We start from the raw sequence: 17,006 nt of genomic DNA on the forward strand, positions 1-17,006 counted from the left end.
TCTCAAACAACTACCTCTATGTGACATCACTGACTAGCCACCGCTTCGGTTCCGCCACGTTACAGTACTATGTTATGATATTATGTAAGTGAGAAATGATTTCATAATCTTATTTAATATCATTCTCAATAATGAAATCAGAATGAAAATGTGACTAAGAATTCAAATATATTCTTTATCTGAGACTAGATTTTTATTTGAAAAGTAAATCTGAGATCTTTAATATTTGAAATAACATGATTTGAAATCAATGTAATGAATATAAATCATGATCAGAAGTAATACTTTTAGATAATATAATAACTGTAAAGTTTGATTCTGGTCTTAGACACGGTCACACGGTCAGTCTACTCTTATATTATTATTAGACATGATTATATCATTTATCAGATGTGTAATAACTGTGAAAGCAGAAGAAGTGTAATTATATAAATATCTTATATATCTAGAGTGTCAGAACTCTTGAGTCTTTCACTGACATTCTCTTATAAAATCTTATTACATGATTAAAATAACTGATAAGCAAGCTTCTATTTAGAGACTCAGTATTCACTTAACTGATTGTTTATTTTAACTGATTGAGACTCAGTGTTCACTTAACTGATTATCATTTCTCTATTTCTTACATATTGTTATGTGTTTAAATATCTCAGTAAGTAATCATTTCTAATGAGAAGATGATGAACATTTTTCAAGTGTAAGAGGTCTATGCTGAATAGATTAGTATAATATATAGATCTTATAATATAAAAGTGAAAAACATTAGAGAAGGAAAGAAAGAGAAAGTATGAAAATTAACAATTGAAGTGAATATTTATATGCATACATAGTGAAGCTTCAGAGCAGAAGAATAGAAATTATATGAGTTTTTCAGCTGAGAATTAGTGACTGAGAATCAGAGCTTTCAGTGAAATCTGTGAAGTTTAATGAAATAGTCTATATAATTGATTAGAAGCAGTCTGTCACATTTTCTTTGATAAGAGTAATTTTATAAAATATAATTTATTATACAGAATAAATCTATGTACTAATTATATAAAAACTTTATAAAAGAATGATTAAAAGTTAACTGAAATTCTTTTAAATAAAAAATATAAACTAAATCTATATAACAGTTATATAAAAGTTTTACAGAAAAATAATTAACAGTTAATAAAACTTTTCTGTATAAAAGATATAAGATAAATTTATATAATAATTGAAAAAAGATTTGCAGATTATACAAGAATTTTAAAAAATAAAAAAACTAAATAACAGACTCTTTTCTTTTTATAATAACAAGAAATTTTTCTCACTGAGATTTTTTATAAATATAAAGAGTTTTTAATAAGTATTAGTACAGTGCTAAGTCTGATTTTATAAAATCACTTAGTGAAAAACTTTACAGATAAAGTCTTAAAGAGAAAAGAATATATAAGAAATCTCACTTTTTATAAATTTTTTTATCTCTATTCTTATTTCTTATATAATTAATAGAGTTAGCTGCTCTTGACTATACAAAATTATATAGACTGAAGTTTATAACTACTATTTATAACTCAGCTTGAATATGATTATATATTTAATCTCTATATTTTATCTTTTTATCATGAATACTTCTAGTAATTATCACTGATCAGTATATATCACATCAAGCTGCAAACCTTTGAATAATTATCTGCGAGTACTTATTCTTACATAATAACTGTCAAACTGTTAACATTTTAACAAAGAAAAATCCCTTTATTATCACAAAACTCTACTATGTTAATATATACAGTAGCTTACTTTGAGAATGTGTTTAATTCAGTAATATTACAGTTAATTAAGTATCTATAACTCAGATATTAGTAAACAGCTTCATTAAAAATCTGCTGTGTCAGAAACATTCAGAATTTGTCAAGTTACTAAGCCTAGTTAATATATTGAATATTATCCATGTGTAAGTAAAATAAGAATATAAATGATTTATCTTGATAATTATTTTTATTCTTCTGTCTTCTTATTCTTTTACTTCTTTTCTTATGATTAAATTGTCTTAATATTTGCAGTAATCTCTACAGCTTCATTTACACTTCTTTTACATGCTTCATTTGCTGAAGAGAGTGTGTTGGGAAATAAGAGGTCATATGCTATGATCTCTACTAACATCATATTACTACTATTTTTCCTATCATCATCAGCCTACTACAATTGCTCATTAATACTCACTAATTGCTAGCTTCTTGGCTCGCACATTCATTTTCCTATAAAAATCCCTATATTTTGTATCGAACTAGCTAGGATAGATAGTGGTACAGAGAAGAAATAAGCATATCTTGTTACATATGAGATTCATACGTTTCCGATATATTCATACGAAATACCCGACACGTGTATACCCAGTACATGCGTTTTAACCGAGCTGATTAGTCCTGATAGAATAACGAGAGGCGAGGTACGACTGTGCATACGTACAAAGTGCGTGTTAATTGACTTCAGTTTGGCTGCGGGAGTTTCCTTTGGTTTGTCACTCAAATAAATCTCCCAGACCAAGACTCAAAGCAGTCATTTAACCATCAGAGCCCTTGACGTGAAAGCTCACCTTTTTTCAAATCCGAGTTTAACTGCCCAATTCCTCTCATCCCCTTCCTCGGCTGTGGCAACTCTACCAGTCTCCATATTCGAAACATTCCATGGACAGCGGAATAAGGTATGGGACAAGGTTTGCCGAAAGATCATCAATTCCTGGGTGGTTTAACTGAAAGATCCAGTTGCCAGTACAGTTTGTCGAACTATTATTCAATGCAGTAGTCGTTACATCATTAGCGGGATTCTCAAACCCAATGGAAGAAAGTAAATACAGGAAAGTATAGGGGGCCACACTCGTAGATGCTGCAATATATCCCATATGGAATCTCTAGGGAGCCACTATTTCCGGTACTTGGTATGGAGATGGGATGTCAGTGGTCATTTGCTTTGTTTCTGGTCTGTAGGGGGGATTAGGACGCACAAGACGTTGTTGAAATTTTCGCATATACCCTTTGGGATGATACCCTCTAGGCTGGTTTTATTAGGACCAGCAAAGTAGGAAACCTGTATAGTCTTTTGTTAGTCTCTCTAGTTAAAGGGTAGGGTACCTATTGAAGATATTGTATCGAGCGAGAGCCGCGAGATGCCCAATAGACGATCTCTGAAGTCTCATTTTCGCTTTTAATTGATTTGCTAATAGTGGACGATTTTCAACACTCCAACAACCTTCTCAGCTTCTAGACCAGAGATTTTCAGGTATAACAGAACTAAATGGGGGCGACATACCTCCCTTGTCTGTCCATGTTTAGTCGCAGCCGCATTGAAAGGTAATAGTTTTATGAATGCAAGTAGTACGGTCGAGATGATGAATTTCAAGAAACACATTTTTCCGTCCTTTTTGGCGTGGAGAATAACTAGTTCCTGTTCAGTTGAGGGGAGCAATATTGACTTAAACGTTAAGGAATTGATCGAGCGCAGTAATGTAAGTGTGGATCAAGGACTCCTGTCATTATGACTGCTTTGACGCTCGTATATATACTCGCCTTATCATCGCTAAACCGTAGGTGAGCAGGAACAGAACAAACTCATGAGAACAAATACAAAAGAGGAATGAATATAGGGTACCGAAGCTGCTTCTTGGCTCTCTATTGTGAAATTACATTTTGCATTTGGAATCACATGTCTTGAAGCCCACTGATAGCTTACGCTTGACAAAGTTTAGGGCTATCTCCATCCGCAAAGACTTGGCGGCTTGCGTCTATGGAGACATGGGCAAACTTGGTGAGAACAAATAACCTCCAACGTAGCGTAGTAGCCAAAACGATACCAAATTTTTTGAAACCCGTTTGCCTTCCTGTAAAGGAACCCAATTCAATGTTCGATTACAGACCTAAAAATGCTATAAGCACTAGAGCAGGCCAACAGATCGCTTCAATCATAGGCAGAGCTACTATTTTCTCCCCAGCCGCTGCTGACGGGGACCCTGTTTCATTTGGGTTTGGTCTCGTCTTGGTGAGTGTAGATGGAGGAGATGTAGTTCCGGGTATAGTTGTACCCGGGATCGTGGTTCCCGGTATGACTGTGCCGTCGATGGTTGACGCAGGAATTGTGGACGGCGGGATAGTCACGGGATCCTTAGTGATGCCAGGGATGGTGGTTGTATATGTCGCTCCGTCTCCCAGTTCGCTGCCTGGAATGGCAGTACCGACACCTTTGCTTGTCCATGCCGGAGGAAGAACCATAGTGCTAGTATTAGGCTTAGATGCTTCGTCACCATCGTAGATATTTCCTGTTTCCCCGTTGGAGCGTGTGTATTTGCCCGAGACTAGATCTATAGTGTCGCTAGCGGAGGTGTTGTAAATTCCAGTCAGAATACTGCCATAGGAGCCATCGACAAGGTAGAAGTTTGTTGTAAATCGATCCTGTTAAATGTTAGTGTTATCCGCTCTCTCGATTGTCACGCCAGAAACAGAGCGGCATGACGTTGTGGCTAGTTTTATATGGATACACAGCACATACCCAGCAAAAAGAGGTTTGATAATTCTCAAGTAGCCGGCATTCCATTCCAAGCTTGCCTATGTAGAGGGTATTTTAGTATCTGGCCGTCAACTTTCGGATTAGGTTATAAATATACGGCAGCCACATACAGCAAAGACCAGGCAATTCAGCTCGTTGAACAGCATCAACACGTTTGGTAATCCCTCGCTTCCAGGGGTTTGTAACGTCAACTGATTCTACCACGGAGACGAAAAGCTTTCGCATGTCTGGGCCAATGGAAGGAGGAGCCGCTGAAATGGCACCCTCTGCAGCGCACATTTCATACTTTGGACCACAGTATTGTCGTGTGGAAACAGCAGACGCGGAAACCCAACCAACGAGCCCCACGAGAGCGGTAGTTAGAAAAAGGCGCATTTTACTGTTCGGGAGAATCGATATGGAAATTTGGAGTAAACAGACAGATAGGATATGTATGCAAGATGTAGGAAGTGAACGAAGAACGAAGTAGATACGGCTACAGTATATCAAGGCTGTTGTTAGAGGCACAGATGTTTTGATCAGGGGATGATGTTGGCCAGGAAATGATTGTCACAGCTGGCCAATAGTGGGCAACAGAATGAGGTGTGCAAAACCCACAAGTGAATCAAAAAGGGGATGGAACAGGGAAAGGATAAAAGATGGGAATAGGTAAAAATAAGGCAGTATTTCCCTATATATTCAAAGAATAAAATCATATGCTTAAATAAACACTGAGATATCAATGTGTGATGAGAAGCACAGGAAGTCTACACTGTCCAATCCTCCAAAGGAAATATACCCCAACATGTTGCAATAATTTGCCTGAGATGTCGTGAAACCATGAAAGGGATGCGCCGGACCCTGTCTCCCCACAAACAATGACCGCCTCGATTAAGAGTATGCGCCAAAGTAAACGAAGTCGAGGGTAGTCACTGGCCAGGCCGATCTGTTTTAAGAATAAGGCCAATTAAAACATCAATCCGGTGCGTCTCTCGTGGCAGTTTGAGTGCATAATACGTGGCTATCCGCATGCAGCCCCAAACCAGAGAACAACACGCCCAAGATCGATTAAGGGGTGCAGGATGAGAAACGAGCTTTCATTGAACTGATAAGACAGGCACTAATCTTCGTGGACTTCATGATAAGAAGTATCTCCGTTCCCTGTGGGTTTATAATTGGCACTTAAAAAGAGAAACAAAGAGAAAGAGAGAGAGAGAGAGAGATAGAGAGAGAGAGGGAGGGAGTAATTCTGTTCTAAAGTTGAAAAACTACGGCAGCCTATAGTGACATTTGAGTCAAATGACGTTGTTCATGTTTTTCTGCTGTAATGTAACGTAACTAGTTCTCTGTGTGCCGTGTTTTTGTTGGCTGTTAGGGCCGTTGCGGTTAGCGATCCCACTAGATCACGTGACCCACCACTATATTATGTTCTTGTAGATAGATCTATTAATACAATCTTCAACTATTCTACAGATTATAGCCTGAATAGCATGTTTTTCTTTTTAGAACATTGTATCAATATTTTTAATATGAATAGTTCATTCTTTTTTTAAAAAGACTTTTACTCTTTATTAAAGATATTTTATTTTCTCTGAATCTGTCAGTTAGCAGATTTATATACTTTATATTTTTAAGAAAGTATATTCTTTATTGTGAAGAATATCACTTTTTTTTTATATATCTAGAAGAAGCAGAGTTATCTTGATATAAGTGATATATCTGTTACTTCAGAGTTCAGCTTAAGACTCAGAGTCACATACTTCACTAGATAACTCATTAATAGAATAATTACTTATTATAAGAAGACTTCTGACTTATAAGATAAGACTGAGATTAGTTTTTATCAGAGTATGAAATTTAATAATGAGATAATAAAGAAACTTTAAAATAAAGAAAAACAGAGTTAATATTCATCTACAGAATCTGTTTATTTTAATTTATTAAATTCTTTATTATCTCTTATCTCTGAAATGCTGACTTTTAATAATAATCTGAATTAATCTATCTATTACACTGCAGATAATCTTATAAATCTTATACAGATAATACTATAGAATTAAATAACTACAGCTGAAATTACTTAATATCTCATTATATCTATCTCTGTACAAAGAGACACTATAAGAGATAAGTTATAAGAATATCAGAAGAAAGTCAAATATACACTAGATATTAAATCAGTAATTATATTTAATAACTCTAATTATAAAGTCTGATATATTAATATATTAACTGATATAGAAGTTATTAATGAAACTGACATTCTATTAAGAATTTAATAAGAATTCTCTTTTATATGTTATATCAACTCTGAGAAGTGAAAGATCTGTTTTAAGTCTCTATATAGACATATACTATTGAGTCTTATTAAAAATGTTTAAATTACTATTAAAATCTTGAAAGCTGATAATACTGTAACTCTGTGAGATAAGATTAATATTGAATATATAATATTACTGACTAAAGAATGAGTTAATATCTTTAAGAAATTAATAAAACTATAAGTCAAGAATAATGATTATCTTACTTTTCAGAGATGTTTCTGCTATTTTATTACTTATTATAAGAAGCTCTGTCAGAGTACTGAGAATATATATTATAATCTTTTTCTCAACAACTTACAAGATTATCAAAGACTGTTTATTAAGATATATTTAAATAAGTTTTTCTTCACTGATCAGAGACTCATTGTCAATATTAATATTAATAATTTAATAAAATAACTGATTAATTATATATTTAAGAAGATCATTACTGAGTAGAAAAAGCAGTCTCAGACTGATTCTGTGACTGTGAAAAAGAATAAGAATAAAGATGAAGATAAAAGCATATCTGTATAAAAGTACACTTACTGTAGAAGATATGAATATACTATTAATAAATATTTCATTCTATACTCTGATAAAAAGAAAAAGAAGATAAATAAGAAGAATGATGATAAGAAGAAAGAGAAGAAGAATGACTTAATAAGTTCTTAATCAGCAGTAAATATAGTAATTATAAAGATTAAGTTCTATTTCTCTTTCACAGTCACTGAAAAATCATTCTCTAGATCTTGATATTTAAACACATGTATAAGTCTGAATATAATGAGTGAGCTTTATTCTTTTTTAAATATCAAATCTTTTAATGATAACATCTCTGTTAATTCTATTACTGAGAGAACTGAGTTTATCAAGAAAATTAAAACTATTATTTTAAAGATTGAGAGTGATGATGTTAACTTACAGAATATTCACTATATTTTTAATATTACAGTTAATCTGCTCTTATTTATAAAGCTTGAAGATCAGAGATTCTGATTTACATTGTCTTCTACTATTTTCTTATTTTTTATTTACAGAGCTCTGAATGATGTTATTTTTCATACAGTTCAGATCACTCAGAACAACATATATAAGATTAATAAATAAGAGTTCAATGAGAATTTCAATTATCTGAATAAGACAGTTAAGTATATTACAATACTTTATAAGTATAATTTTAACTGAAAAGTTAATCTTTCTGTGACTACTGTTACTACTGTTAATAATATCAATTCTGCAGATATGAAAACACAGATATCAAAGATATCAAAGACTCTTTTAAATTGATATTATAATCTCAGTCATATTCACACTGATATTATAATTACTATAATCAAGAATCTTCATACTGAAGTCACTATTAAAGATTCTAAGACTAAGTTCTTTTACAAAGAATGTATCAAGACAGATATAATATAAGATTATTTAAAAACACTAATGTCTAGATCTATTTGACTCATTGAGAAGATTTATATTAATTTTATAAGTAATAAATATACATTGAAAGATCTCTCTAATCATCTCTTAGAGTTCTGTCAGAGAATTAAACACTGAATACTTATTATCTGTGATGTGACTTACTACTGTTGAGTATATTTTTTAAAGTTCAAGAATGAGACTGTTCAATACTTTGAGTTATAACTCAGATTTATAAGTAATCTCAGATATACAGTCTCTGCTTTTCTACAGACTGATATTGATGATATTTTTCAATTTACATATATACACACAGTTATGAATTCATATAGTATTAAATGAGAATCAATAGTATTATATTTATTATATCAGAATGATGTTTCTGAATATGAGATCTGCACTATTATAAAATAGATTAGAGCTACTCTTTTAAAAGATAATCTCTTTAAGAAGTTCTGAGTAGATGTTCTAGAGACAGTGATTATAATAATTGATAATACTTTCATATCTACAGTTCTTTATAACTTAAAATTTTGACTCTCTACTATAGAGACTTCTGTAATTTCAAGTTTATATAAGATTTCTTGATATGTACTTATGAACACTCTGCTGAATATAAGACATTTTCACTGATTAAGTACAGAGATCTTTATTCACTTATATGAATCTCAGAGATCTGTGAATAAGCTTTTTTTATATATCAATTTCTATTATATCATTGAATTCAGTGATATATTAATCTATTGTCTATGAAATCTCAAATCTGACAAGATTATTATCAGTAGTGATATGAGATTCTTAATTACTGTAAAATTAAAATCAGTTATTATATCTGTGACACTTGTTAGTCATATTACTGAACTGAAATCTGGTATTTATCTGATTAATGATAAAGATACTTCTGATATTAATGATCTGAATTCTACATGATTGCAGCCTGTGAAATTATTAACTATATATACTCTGAGCTCTGTTACAGATAATCTCTCAAAGTTCTATAAGAATGTCACATCTCAGTCAGAGAGAATAGAAGATTATTAAAAGAAGTCTATATAATATAAGATTACTAATCTAAAGAGATGTAATATATAAAGTTTAATCTCTAGATCTGATATTCTAAAGAATAAATTAATTACTCTAAGCTATTAAGTGTTTCTTAAGAAAGATAGATCTGTAGATCTGAATACTAATTCTGATAATAGTTTTAAAAAATTATATTAAGTGATTTATAATAACTGACTTAAGAAGAATTCTAGAGAAGAGATTTATACTGCTGTTATCACTAATACTATCAATTGTATTCTTTTTACAATAGCAGTACTACATAGTTGAATACTCTGTTAAGTGAATATAATAATGATATATCTGTATAAGTGTCTTACTAAGAAGATCTATATAAGATAATTCACTGAATTTGAGACAGATTCACTGAAAACACTTATCTATATAATTGAGAATAGTCTATATAGTCTGAACTCTGCAGTGAAGATCTGATATGATTACTTAATAGCTCTATTAAGTGATCTTGAATTTACAGTCAGTGTCTATGATCTGATACTCTGATATTATATATTCAGATATCATCTCTATATAATAATCTATATTAATACTCTTAACATCATATCTGAAGTTTCTGAGAATGCTGATTAGCTAGTGAGTATACTTAGTGAGAAATTGAAAGTCAAGAATCTATATCAATTAATCAAGTATTTAAGTATGAAAGTCAATTATTCTGACAAAGAGATTAATTTAATATATTATTAATATATTAAATATCTTATTGAAGATTTCTATCTTAATAATACAGCTGTTATAAGAACACTGATGAAGAATGAATTCTGTATTAATAATTTCTTAATATTTAAGAAAGAGACTGATTTCACAGTTCAGTGATACTAATATAATATAAGCTTCTTACAGTATCTTACAGTTAAAACATATTCTGATATTACTTATACTATCTTATTACTCACTTAATAGAATATTGACTTAACATCTTAATATTGAAAGACTCTGTTATATATTATATATTATCTGAAAGAAATAATGAATTTGAGCATTTTCTACAAATATGACTTATATGAGAGGTCTGTTTTCTCTGATTTTCTCAATGATTTCTACTTATTCTTTAACTACTTAGATTCTGATTGAGCAGATCTCTTAAATAATGATAGAAAATTAATATTCAGCTATATTTTTAAGCTTGCAGATGATCTGATTTCATAATAATCACTGAAGTAATCTTGTATATTTCTAAGTTTCAATAAGACTAAATATATAACTCTTAGTGAGATGATCTGTGAAGTAACATAAATCTGAAATCTTATAATTAAGCTTGACTTCATTATTACATCTCTGATACAGATTCTCACTGATAATAAGAGTATCATAGATCTTATAAAGATGACAGTCATTATAGTCTGAAGTAAGTACATTGATACATATTTTCATTTTTCACATTAACAGTTGAATCAGAGAATCATTGATTTGAAATATATTCTCATCACTCAGATAACAGTAAATGAACTCACTAAATCTCTAAACACTGTGATATTTGCATGATTCATGATTTTGCTAGATCTTACAGATGTAAAAGTTGGAAATGTTTAATTTTACATTTGTATTTGATTTTGACAGACTATCTTGATGATTTGGGTGTTTTTGTATGTGATTCTTGTTATCTCAAGGGGGGGTGTTGGCTGTTAGGGCCATTGCGGTTAGTGATCCCACTAGATCACGTGACCCACCACTATATTATGTTCTTGTAGATAGATCTATCAATACAACCTTCAACTATCCTACAGTTTTATACCCTCTGGAATCATTCGAACTGCATCTATCGATGGATCGGAAAGGTCTCCAAGCTTCTCACCCTCCGCTCATGTGCCTCTCACTACACTTTGCGCGTCACTCCTAAACGACACATTCACCTAAGTGAACGTGTTATCTGTGTCCTTACGCTATTTCAAAATGTGGGGTGGACCTTCTGGAGCAACACCTGTCGTGGATAGCTTCATAATAAGCATTGCAGAGCTCATCCGTGATCGAGATGGAGCGAAGCTACAGGATTTTCTCCAAATCGAACCTCCATTGCCCCCTGTATATCACGATATGATTGGGGAGATGAAGAATCAATACCCGCAAAATAGAAATAATCACGACCACCTTTTGGGAAAATGTGAATCTGTGATTCCGGATGGCTCTTGGTCCGCTTTTCCAATATTTTTACGACAGTATTTCACATTCTTACGGGACGTCAATGTTGAGAATCTGTTGGATACCTACGACTTACTAAAGGCGCTCTTAAAGTACGTTGCGATGCGATTCCATTCTGTCTATATTAATCTCCCTTTTTTTCCAGGATGGCTAATAACCCCCGCGGGATTCTACTTTTTACAGCCAATGTGTCATTGCCCTGAGCGATAGCCAAATGGGAGTCATTGTCTTGCCTACGGTTTTATATCTTTCGAAAGTGCTCGCGAAGCTAGCAATCGGCTTAGACCGTCGACCAGAACTGGTCTCGCATTTGCTAAAAGAGGCAGCTGGATCAGACGAAGCAACGGAGAAGGTCACGCTAGTTGAGAAATCAGCGAATGTCGTTCGTGAAGCTTTATCAAATGCCTAACTGATAGGAGTGGGGCAGCTAGTACACAAGGGAAGCCAGAAGGGAAACGCGTGGGAATCTACTTGATGGCAAACCTATGTTTGAAGCTTTTATTCAAGGTGCTTCGCTCGTAATGTTTTTATTTGTTTCCTTGCTAGGCAGCTAACCATTCACCGACCAGTGTGGCAAACTTAGAAATGCTGAGCAAATGTTTGCGAGTATCAATGCCCAATCTCCTCCGCTTTCCCATTTCCCGGCCGCGCAAAGGGTAACCTATCTTTATTACTTGGGGCGATATCTCTTTTCGAACAATCTTTTCTTCCCCGCTCAAACCGCATTGCAGGCCGCCTATAACCAATGCCATAGGCAAGCACTCCAACAGCGGCACCTCATTTTAACATATTTAATACCATGTAACATTATCCTCGGGCGTTTCCCATCCAGCACTCTACTCGAACGGCCGGAATCAAAGGGTTTTGACGACGTATTTTTACCCATATGCCGGATCATCACCAGTGGTGACCTAGGTGCCTTTCGATCGTACCTCGATGTTGACTCACCTCATGCAGACTTTTTCGCTCGCAAGGGGATTTTGCTGCAATTACGAAACAGGTGTGAGATTCTAGTTTGGCGTTCCCTTGCCAAGAAAGTATTTATCTTCTCCGGGTTCCATGGGGATCAGAAAGCCCAGGCACAAAGAGGCCCCCCACCATTCCTCTATCTTAGCAAAGTAGAAGAAGCCGTTATGTGGATAGAATCCCGTTGGTCCAAACAAACGCTGCATTCGCTTTCCGCTATAAGCCAACCTGGGCAAACGCTACAAACGTCGAATCCATCTCAAGAAAGGCGGCTCTTCTCCTTCGCTGCAGATCGCGATTTCGCTAAACTAGACGCCGCGAACAATACTACGCCCAACGCAACTACTGATTATGATGACTACTTCGATCCCGACGGGTATTTCGACCGCGATGGGGAATGGGTGCATGTCTCTAGCCCAAATGATCTACCTAACCACCCCGCTGGTGAACAACAAGATGCCGAGAATCTCGTCGCTGATGCGCTTGCATATATACCTAGTGCAGGAACCATACCAGAGGATGAAAACGATCTAGAAGCCCCTTCACCATTGATGCGCGACGTCGAATCAGTTCTTGCCTCACTTCTTGTACAAGATCTGATGCGTGGCTATCTAACCCATAAGAACCCACGCTTCGCTATCCCGGGAGCACGATTGAAAGGGCCCCTCCCAACGGGGTTTCCTAATGTATGGCGAACCATTTGTGCTAAAGAAAGCGAAGATGGCCAGGTTCCCGGCTGGGTGAAACCAACCCCTAACCCAAGATTCGGCCAAAGTGCTCGCGGATTGGCCCCCAGTCCCGCGGGAGCGATGGGCGCACGTGTTATCAACCTGAGCGGAGCAAGCCTGTCGGCGCTCTAGGAAGTTAGAGTTCATTCTGTTTTTAAATTATTTTATTCTTGGTTGGGTTTTTCTCTTCTCTGTTTTATTAATCATTCAATCGAGCAAGGCGCAATGGTGGTGGAGTGAACTGTTACAAGGAGGTACGGTACTGCGGATGTGAATTAAAGTTATTGGAGTTTGGCTTGATATGATATGTGATTCGCTGGTGTATCGGGGTCGGGCGTCTACATTATCATCACGTGACTACATGGTTAACTACCACGTGACTATCAACGGTCGAGCCAATCTTAAAGAAACCTCCGAGCCAACTTCAATTGTTCTACTTGAAACGCCATTCTCAAGGCTGGAATTGCTATTTTACAGTTCGGCCTGCTCTCTGTATGATTTATATTCGCAAATAAAGCTTCTCCCTTCTAGATATCTTCCTTTTCACTGTAAAACGCACATGGTGTCTTGAAAACGGCTCTCCATGTTTATCTCCTAACTGGCGAACCTGCGCCCTTGCCAGTATGTAACTCCAACTATCCGGGGGACCGACCTTGATCAGTGCTAAATTTAAATTTGCCTATATCAGATAGCTGCCTAAAAATGTTGTGTTCTAAGAAGCTGCAGCTTCTCTCCTGCGCGGTCCTCCTTTCTCCGCAGTTTACCTCCGCCTTCTATCTGCCAGGTGTCGCTCCAACATCATACGACCAAGGACAGCTAGTCCCGCTTCACGTTAATCGCATTACCCCTGCGATATCTGAGCTTGATGAACAGCTTCATTCCGTCATCCCCTACGACTATTATCATCCTGCTTTCCATTTTTGCCGGCCAAAAGATGGCCCGAAATACGTTCGGGAGTCGCTCGGCAGCATTGTATTTGGGGACCGTATCCGCACCTCTCCCTTCGATCTACATATGGCCAAGAATGAAACTTGCAAGCCATTATGTTCTGACGTGACATTTGACCCTAAGAGTAGCAAGTTCGTTAATCGCCTGATATGGCAGCACTATAATATTAACTGGTTGATCGACGGACTCCCCGCCGCTCAGATCAATATCGACGAGCAAACCGGAACCGAATTCTATAGCCCCGGATTCACCCTAGGTTCGGTGGACGATGACGGCCAAGCAATTCTCAACAACCACTATAACATTTTAATAGATTATCACACAGTTAGCGGCTTGGGGAAGGAAATCAAATACCGGGTTGTTGGTGTTCTAGTTCTCCCGGAATCGCACAAGAATAGCAAAATTGTGGATGGGAAGGCAGAATGCGACCTAGACGGACCTCCCGTTGTTCTCGATGAGGAAGAGGATACCACAATTGCGTGGACATACAGCGTGTTCTGGAGGGAATCTCCAACCGTGTGGGCAACCCGCTGGGACAAATATCTTCACGTCTTCGACCCGAATGTTCATTGGTACTCGCTCATCTACTCTGCCGTATTCGTTGTCTTGCTTGTCGCCTTGGTGAGCTCTATTTTGCTCCGCGCTTTGAGAAAAGACATTGCGAGATATAACAGGTTGGATATGATCACTTTGGACGACTTGAATGACACCTCTGCGACTGTCGAGGATGGAATTCAGGAGGATTCTGGGTGGAAGCTAGTCCACGGAGACGTGTTCCGTTGCCCAAAGCACCCTCTTCTCCTCAGCGTATTCTTGGGGAATGGTGCACAGCTGTTTGTGATGACCGGGATCACAGTCCGTAAGTGACGTTCATATTTTTCTAGTTATATTTCGTGTCTCTTGCTAACTTTTACCTAGTTTTTGCGCTCCTCGGATTACTTTCCCCTTCAAATCGTGGATTCCTAGGGACAATAATATTGATCCTTTATACTTTCCTCGGATTTATTGGTGGCTACGTCGCTGCGAGGGCATACAAATCATTTGGCGGCGAAGCATGGAAGAAACTCATAGTTCTCACACCAGTTCTAACTCCTGGAATTGCCTTCTCAACATTTTTCTTTTTGAACCTCTTCGTCTGGTTCAAGGGATCCAGCGGCGCTGTACCGTTCACAACCATGCTCATCACCGTTTTGATATGGTTTGTTATCAGCGTTCCTCTTAGTGTCGCCGGTAGCTGGGTCGGATTGAAGCAGCTAGTAGGTCTACACCAATTACACGTCTACCACCATTTCTCTTGCTAACTGTTTCCCTTATAGGCTATCGAAGGCCCGACCAGAACGAACCAAATCCCACGCCAAATCCCACCAGTGGGTGGCTCCCTCCGCCCCATCCCATCAACACTTATTACAGGCCTCCTCCCATTTGCCGCCATCTTCGTTGAACTTTACTTTATCATGCATTCCCTCTGGACGAGTAAAATCTACTATATGTTTGGGTTCCTCTTCCTCTGCTACGGCCTCATGATCATTACCTCAGCGGCAACGACAGTTCTGCTCGTGTATTTCCTCTTGTGTGCCGAGGATTACCGATGGCACTGGCGGGCGTTTATTGGTGCGGGGATGACTGGCGGTTACGTATTTTTGAACGCCCTGGTCTTCTGGGCAACCCGTGTGAGCTTTGGCGGGTTGACAGGTGCAGTATTGTATTTGGGATATTCGGCTCTGATAGCATTTTTAGTATTTATTTTAACTGGTATGACTCCTTATTCCTTTATTTCCAAAAGCTTTACTAGCCAGCCACTGGCATCCACTTTTTCAACAATTTTACCCAAATAAACCCCCCTTGTTTTGGCCTTGAATGCTGATGTCTTTTCACAACACAGGATCCATTGGTCTAATTGCAAGCTGGATGTTCGTCCAACGCATTTATCGATCTATCAAGGTTGATTAAAATTTGAACCCGGTTTCGGCTGTAGTTGTATATCGGGACAGATTAACATCTCCCGCTTATGAACCGCTCTATCTCGCCCCAAAACTATATGTTGGCCGCTGCGGCCGCTGCGGCTATTGCCTGTGGCGATCTCCCTAGATCACATGACCAACCACTATTCTACAGGTTATAGCTTGAATGGCACATTTTGTTTTTAAAAACATTGTACTAATATTTTGACAAGAGTAGTTTATCTTTTTCAGAAAGACTTTTACTTTTTACTAGATATATTTTATTTTCTCTAAATTCACTGATCAGTAGATTTATATTTATTAAAAAAATATATTCTTCATTGCAGAGAATATTACTTATTTTATATACTTAGAAAAAGCAGTTATTTTAATATAATTTTATAAATAATATATCTGTTATATCGGAATTTAGCTCAGAGCGTAAATTTTTTTTTTTTTAAATAATTTATTAATAAAATAATTACTTATTATAAAAAAAATTCTGAGTTATAAAATAAAAGTAATATTAGTTTTTATCAGAGTATAAAGTTTGATAATAAAATAATAAAAATATTTCAGAATAAAGAAAAATAGTATTTAATAAAGATAATATAATATAGTAGTTAATTGTATTATTGAGATCTATCTATTGTATGACTTTTTATATATAATAGATATTTATTAAGTAATCAGTGAATATCTTGCTTAGAAAGTAGTCAGTCTGTAAAGAAAATCTGATATCTCTCTTAATCACTGCTCTGCTGAGTAGACATTTACAACTCAGCAGAGCAATTCTATAACTGAAGAAGAAATATTATATATAAAAATAGTAGTGTCTTCTGTCAAAGATTTCATGGAGAACTAATAAGAATTTGAAGAATAAGAAAATAAAGAAACAGTAAAATAAATGAATGAACTACTGTAGAGATAGTAAACTGATAAAACTCTGTATTTATCAGAATATCTTCAGAGCTTTTCTA

The 17,006-nt window shown here is 35.8% G+C and overlaps 3 protein-coding genes across 3 annotated transcripts; 2 read left to right on the forward strand and 1 right to left on the reverse strand.

Moving 5' to 3' along the window:
• Positions 1-2,089: 2,089 nt before the first annotated feature.
• Positions 2,090-5,751, reverse strand: BDBG_08798 (uncharacterized protein). Its single transcript, XM_031723728.1, has 3 exons — positions 4,638-5,751; positions 4,510-4,565; positions 2,090-4,412 (listed from the first exon to the last, which is right to left on the reverse strand). Exons 1-3 carry the CDS (start codon positions 4,900-4,902, stop codon positions 3,873-3,875), a joined length of 861 nt encoding a protein of 286 aa, XP_031581012.1. The 5' UTR covers positions 4,903-5,751; the 3' UTR covers positions 2,090-3,872.
• A 5,447-nt stretch (positions 5,752-11,198) lies between these two features.
• Positions 11,199-13,270, forward strand: BDBG_08799 (PCI domain-containing protein; the record flags this gene model as incomplete). The annotated part of the gene is made up of 3 exons (XM_002620726.2): positions 11,199-11,536; positions 11,628-11,826; positions 12,014-13,270. 3 exons carry the CDS (start codon positions 11,199-11,201, stop codon positions 13,268-13,270), a joined length of 1,794 nt encoding a protein of 597 aa, XP_002620772.1.
• Positions 13,271-13,840: 570 nt separating this feature from the next.
• On the forward strand, positions 13,841-16,036 carry BDBG_08800 (endosomal integral membrane protein; the record flags this gene model as incomplete). The annotated part of the gene is made up of 4 exons (XM_002620727.1): positions 13,841-14,945; positions 15,005-15,342; positions 15,403-15,838; positions 15,969-16,036. The coding sequence occupies 4 exons, from the start codon at positions 13,841-13,843 to the stop codon at positions 16,034-16,036; spliced, it is 1,947 nt and encodes a 648-aa protein (XP_002620773.1).
• Positions 16,037-17,006: the final 970 nt, after the last annotated feature.

This window comes from Blastomyces gilchristii, assembly GCF_000003855.2.
Source record: "Blastomyces gilchristii SLH14081 genomic scaffold supercont1.29, whole genome shotgun sequence".
NCBI lineage: Eukaryota > Fungi > Ascomycota > Eurotiomycetes > Onygenales > Ajellomycetaceae > Blastomyces > Blastomyces gilchristii.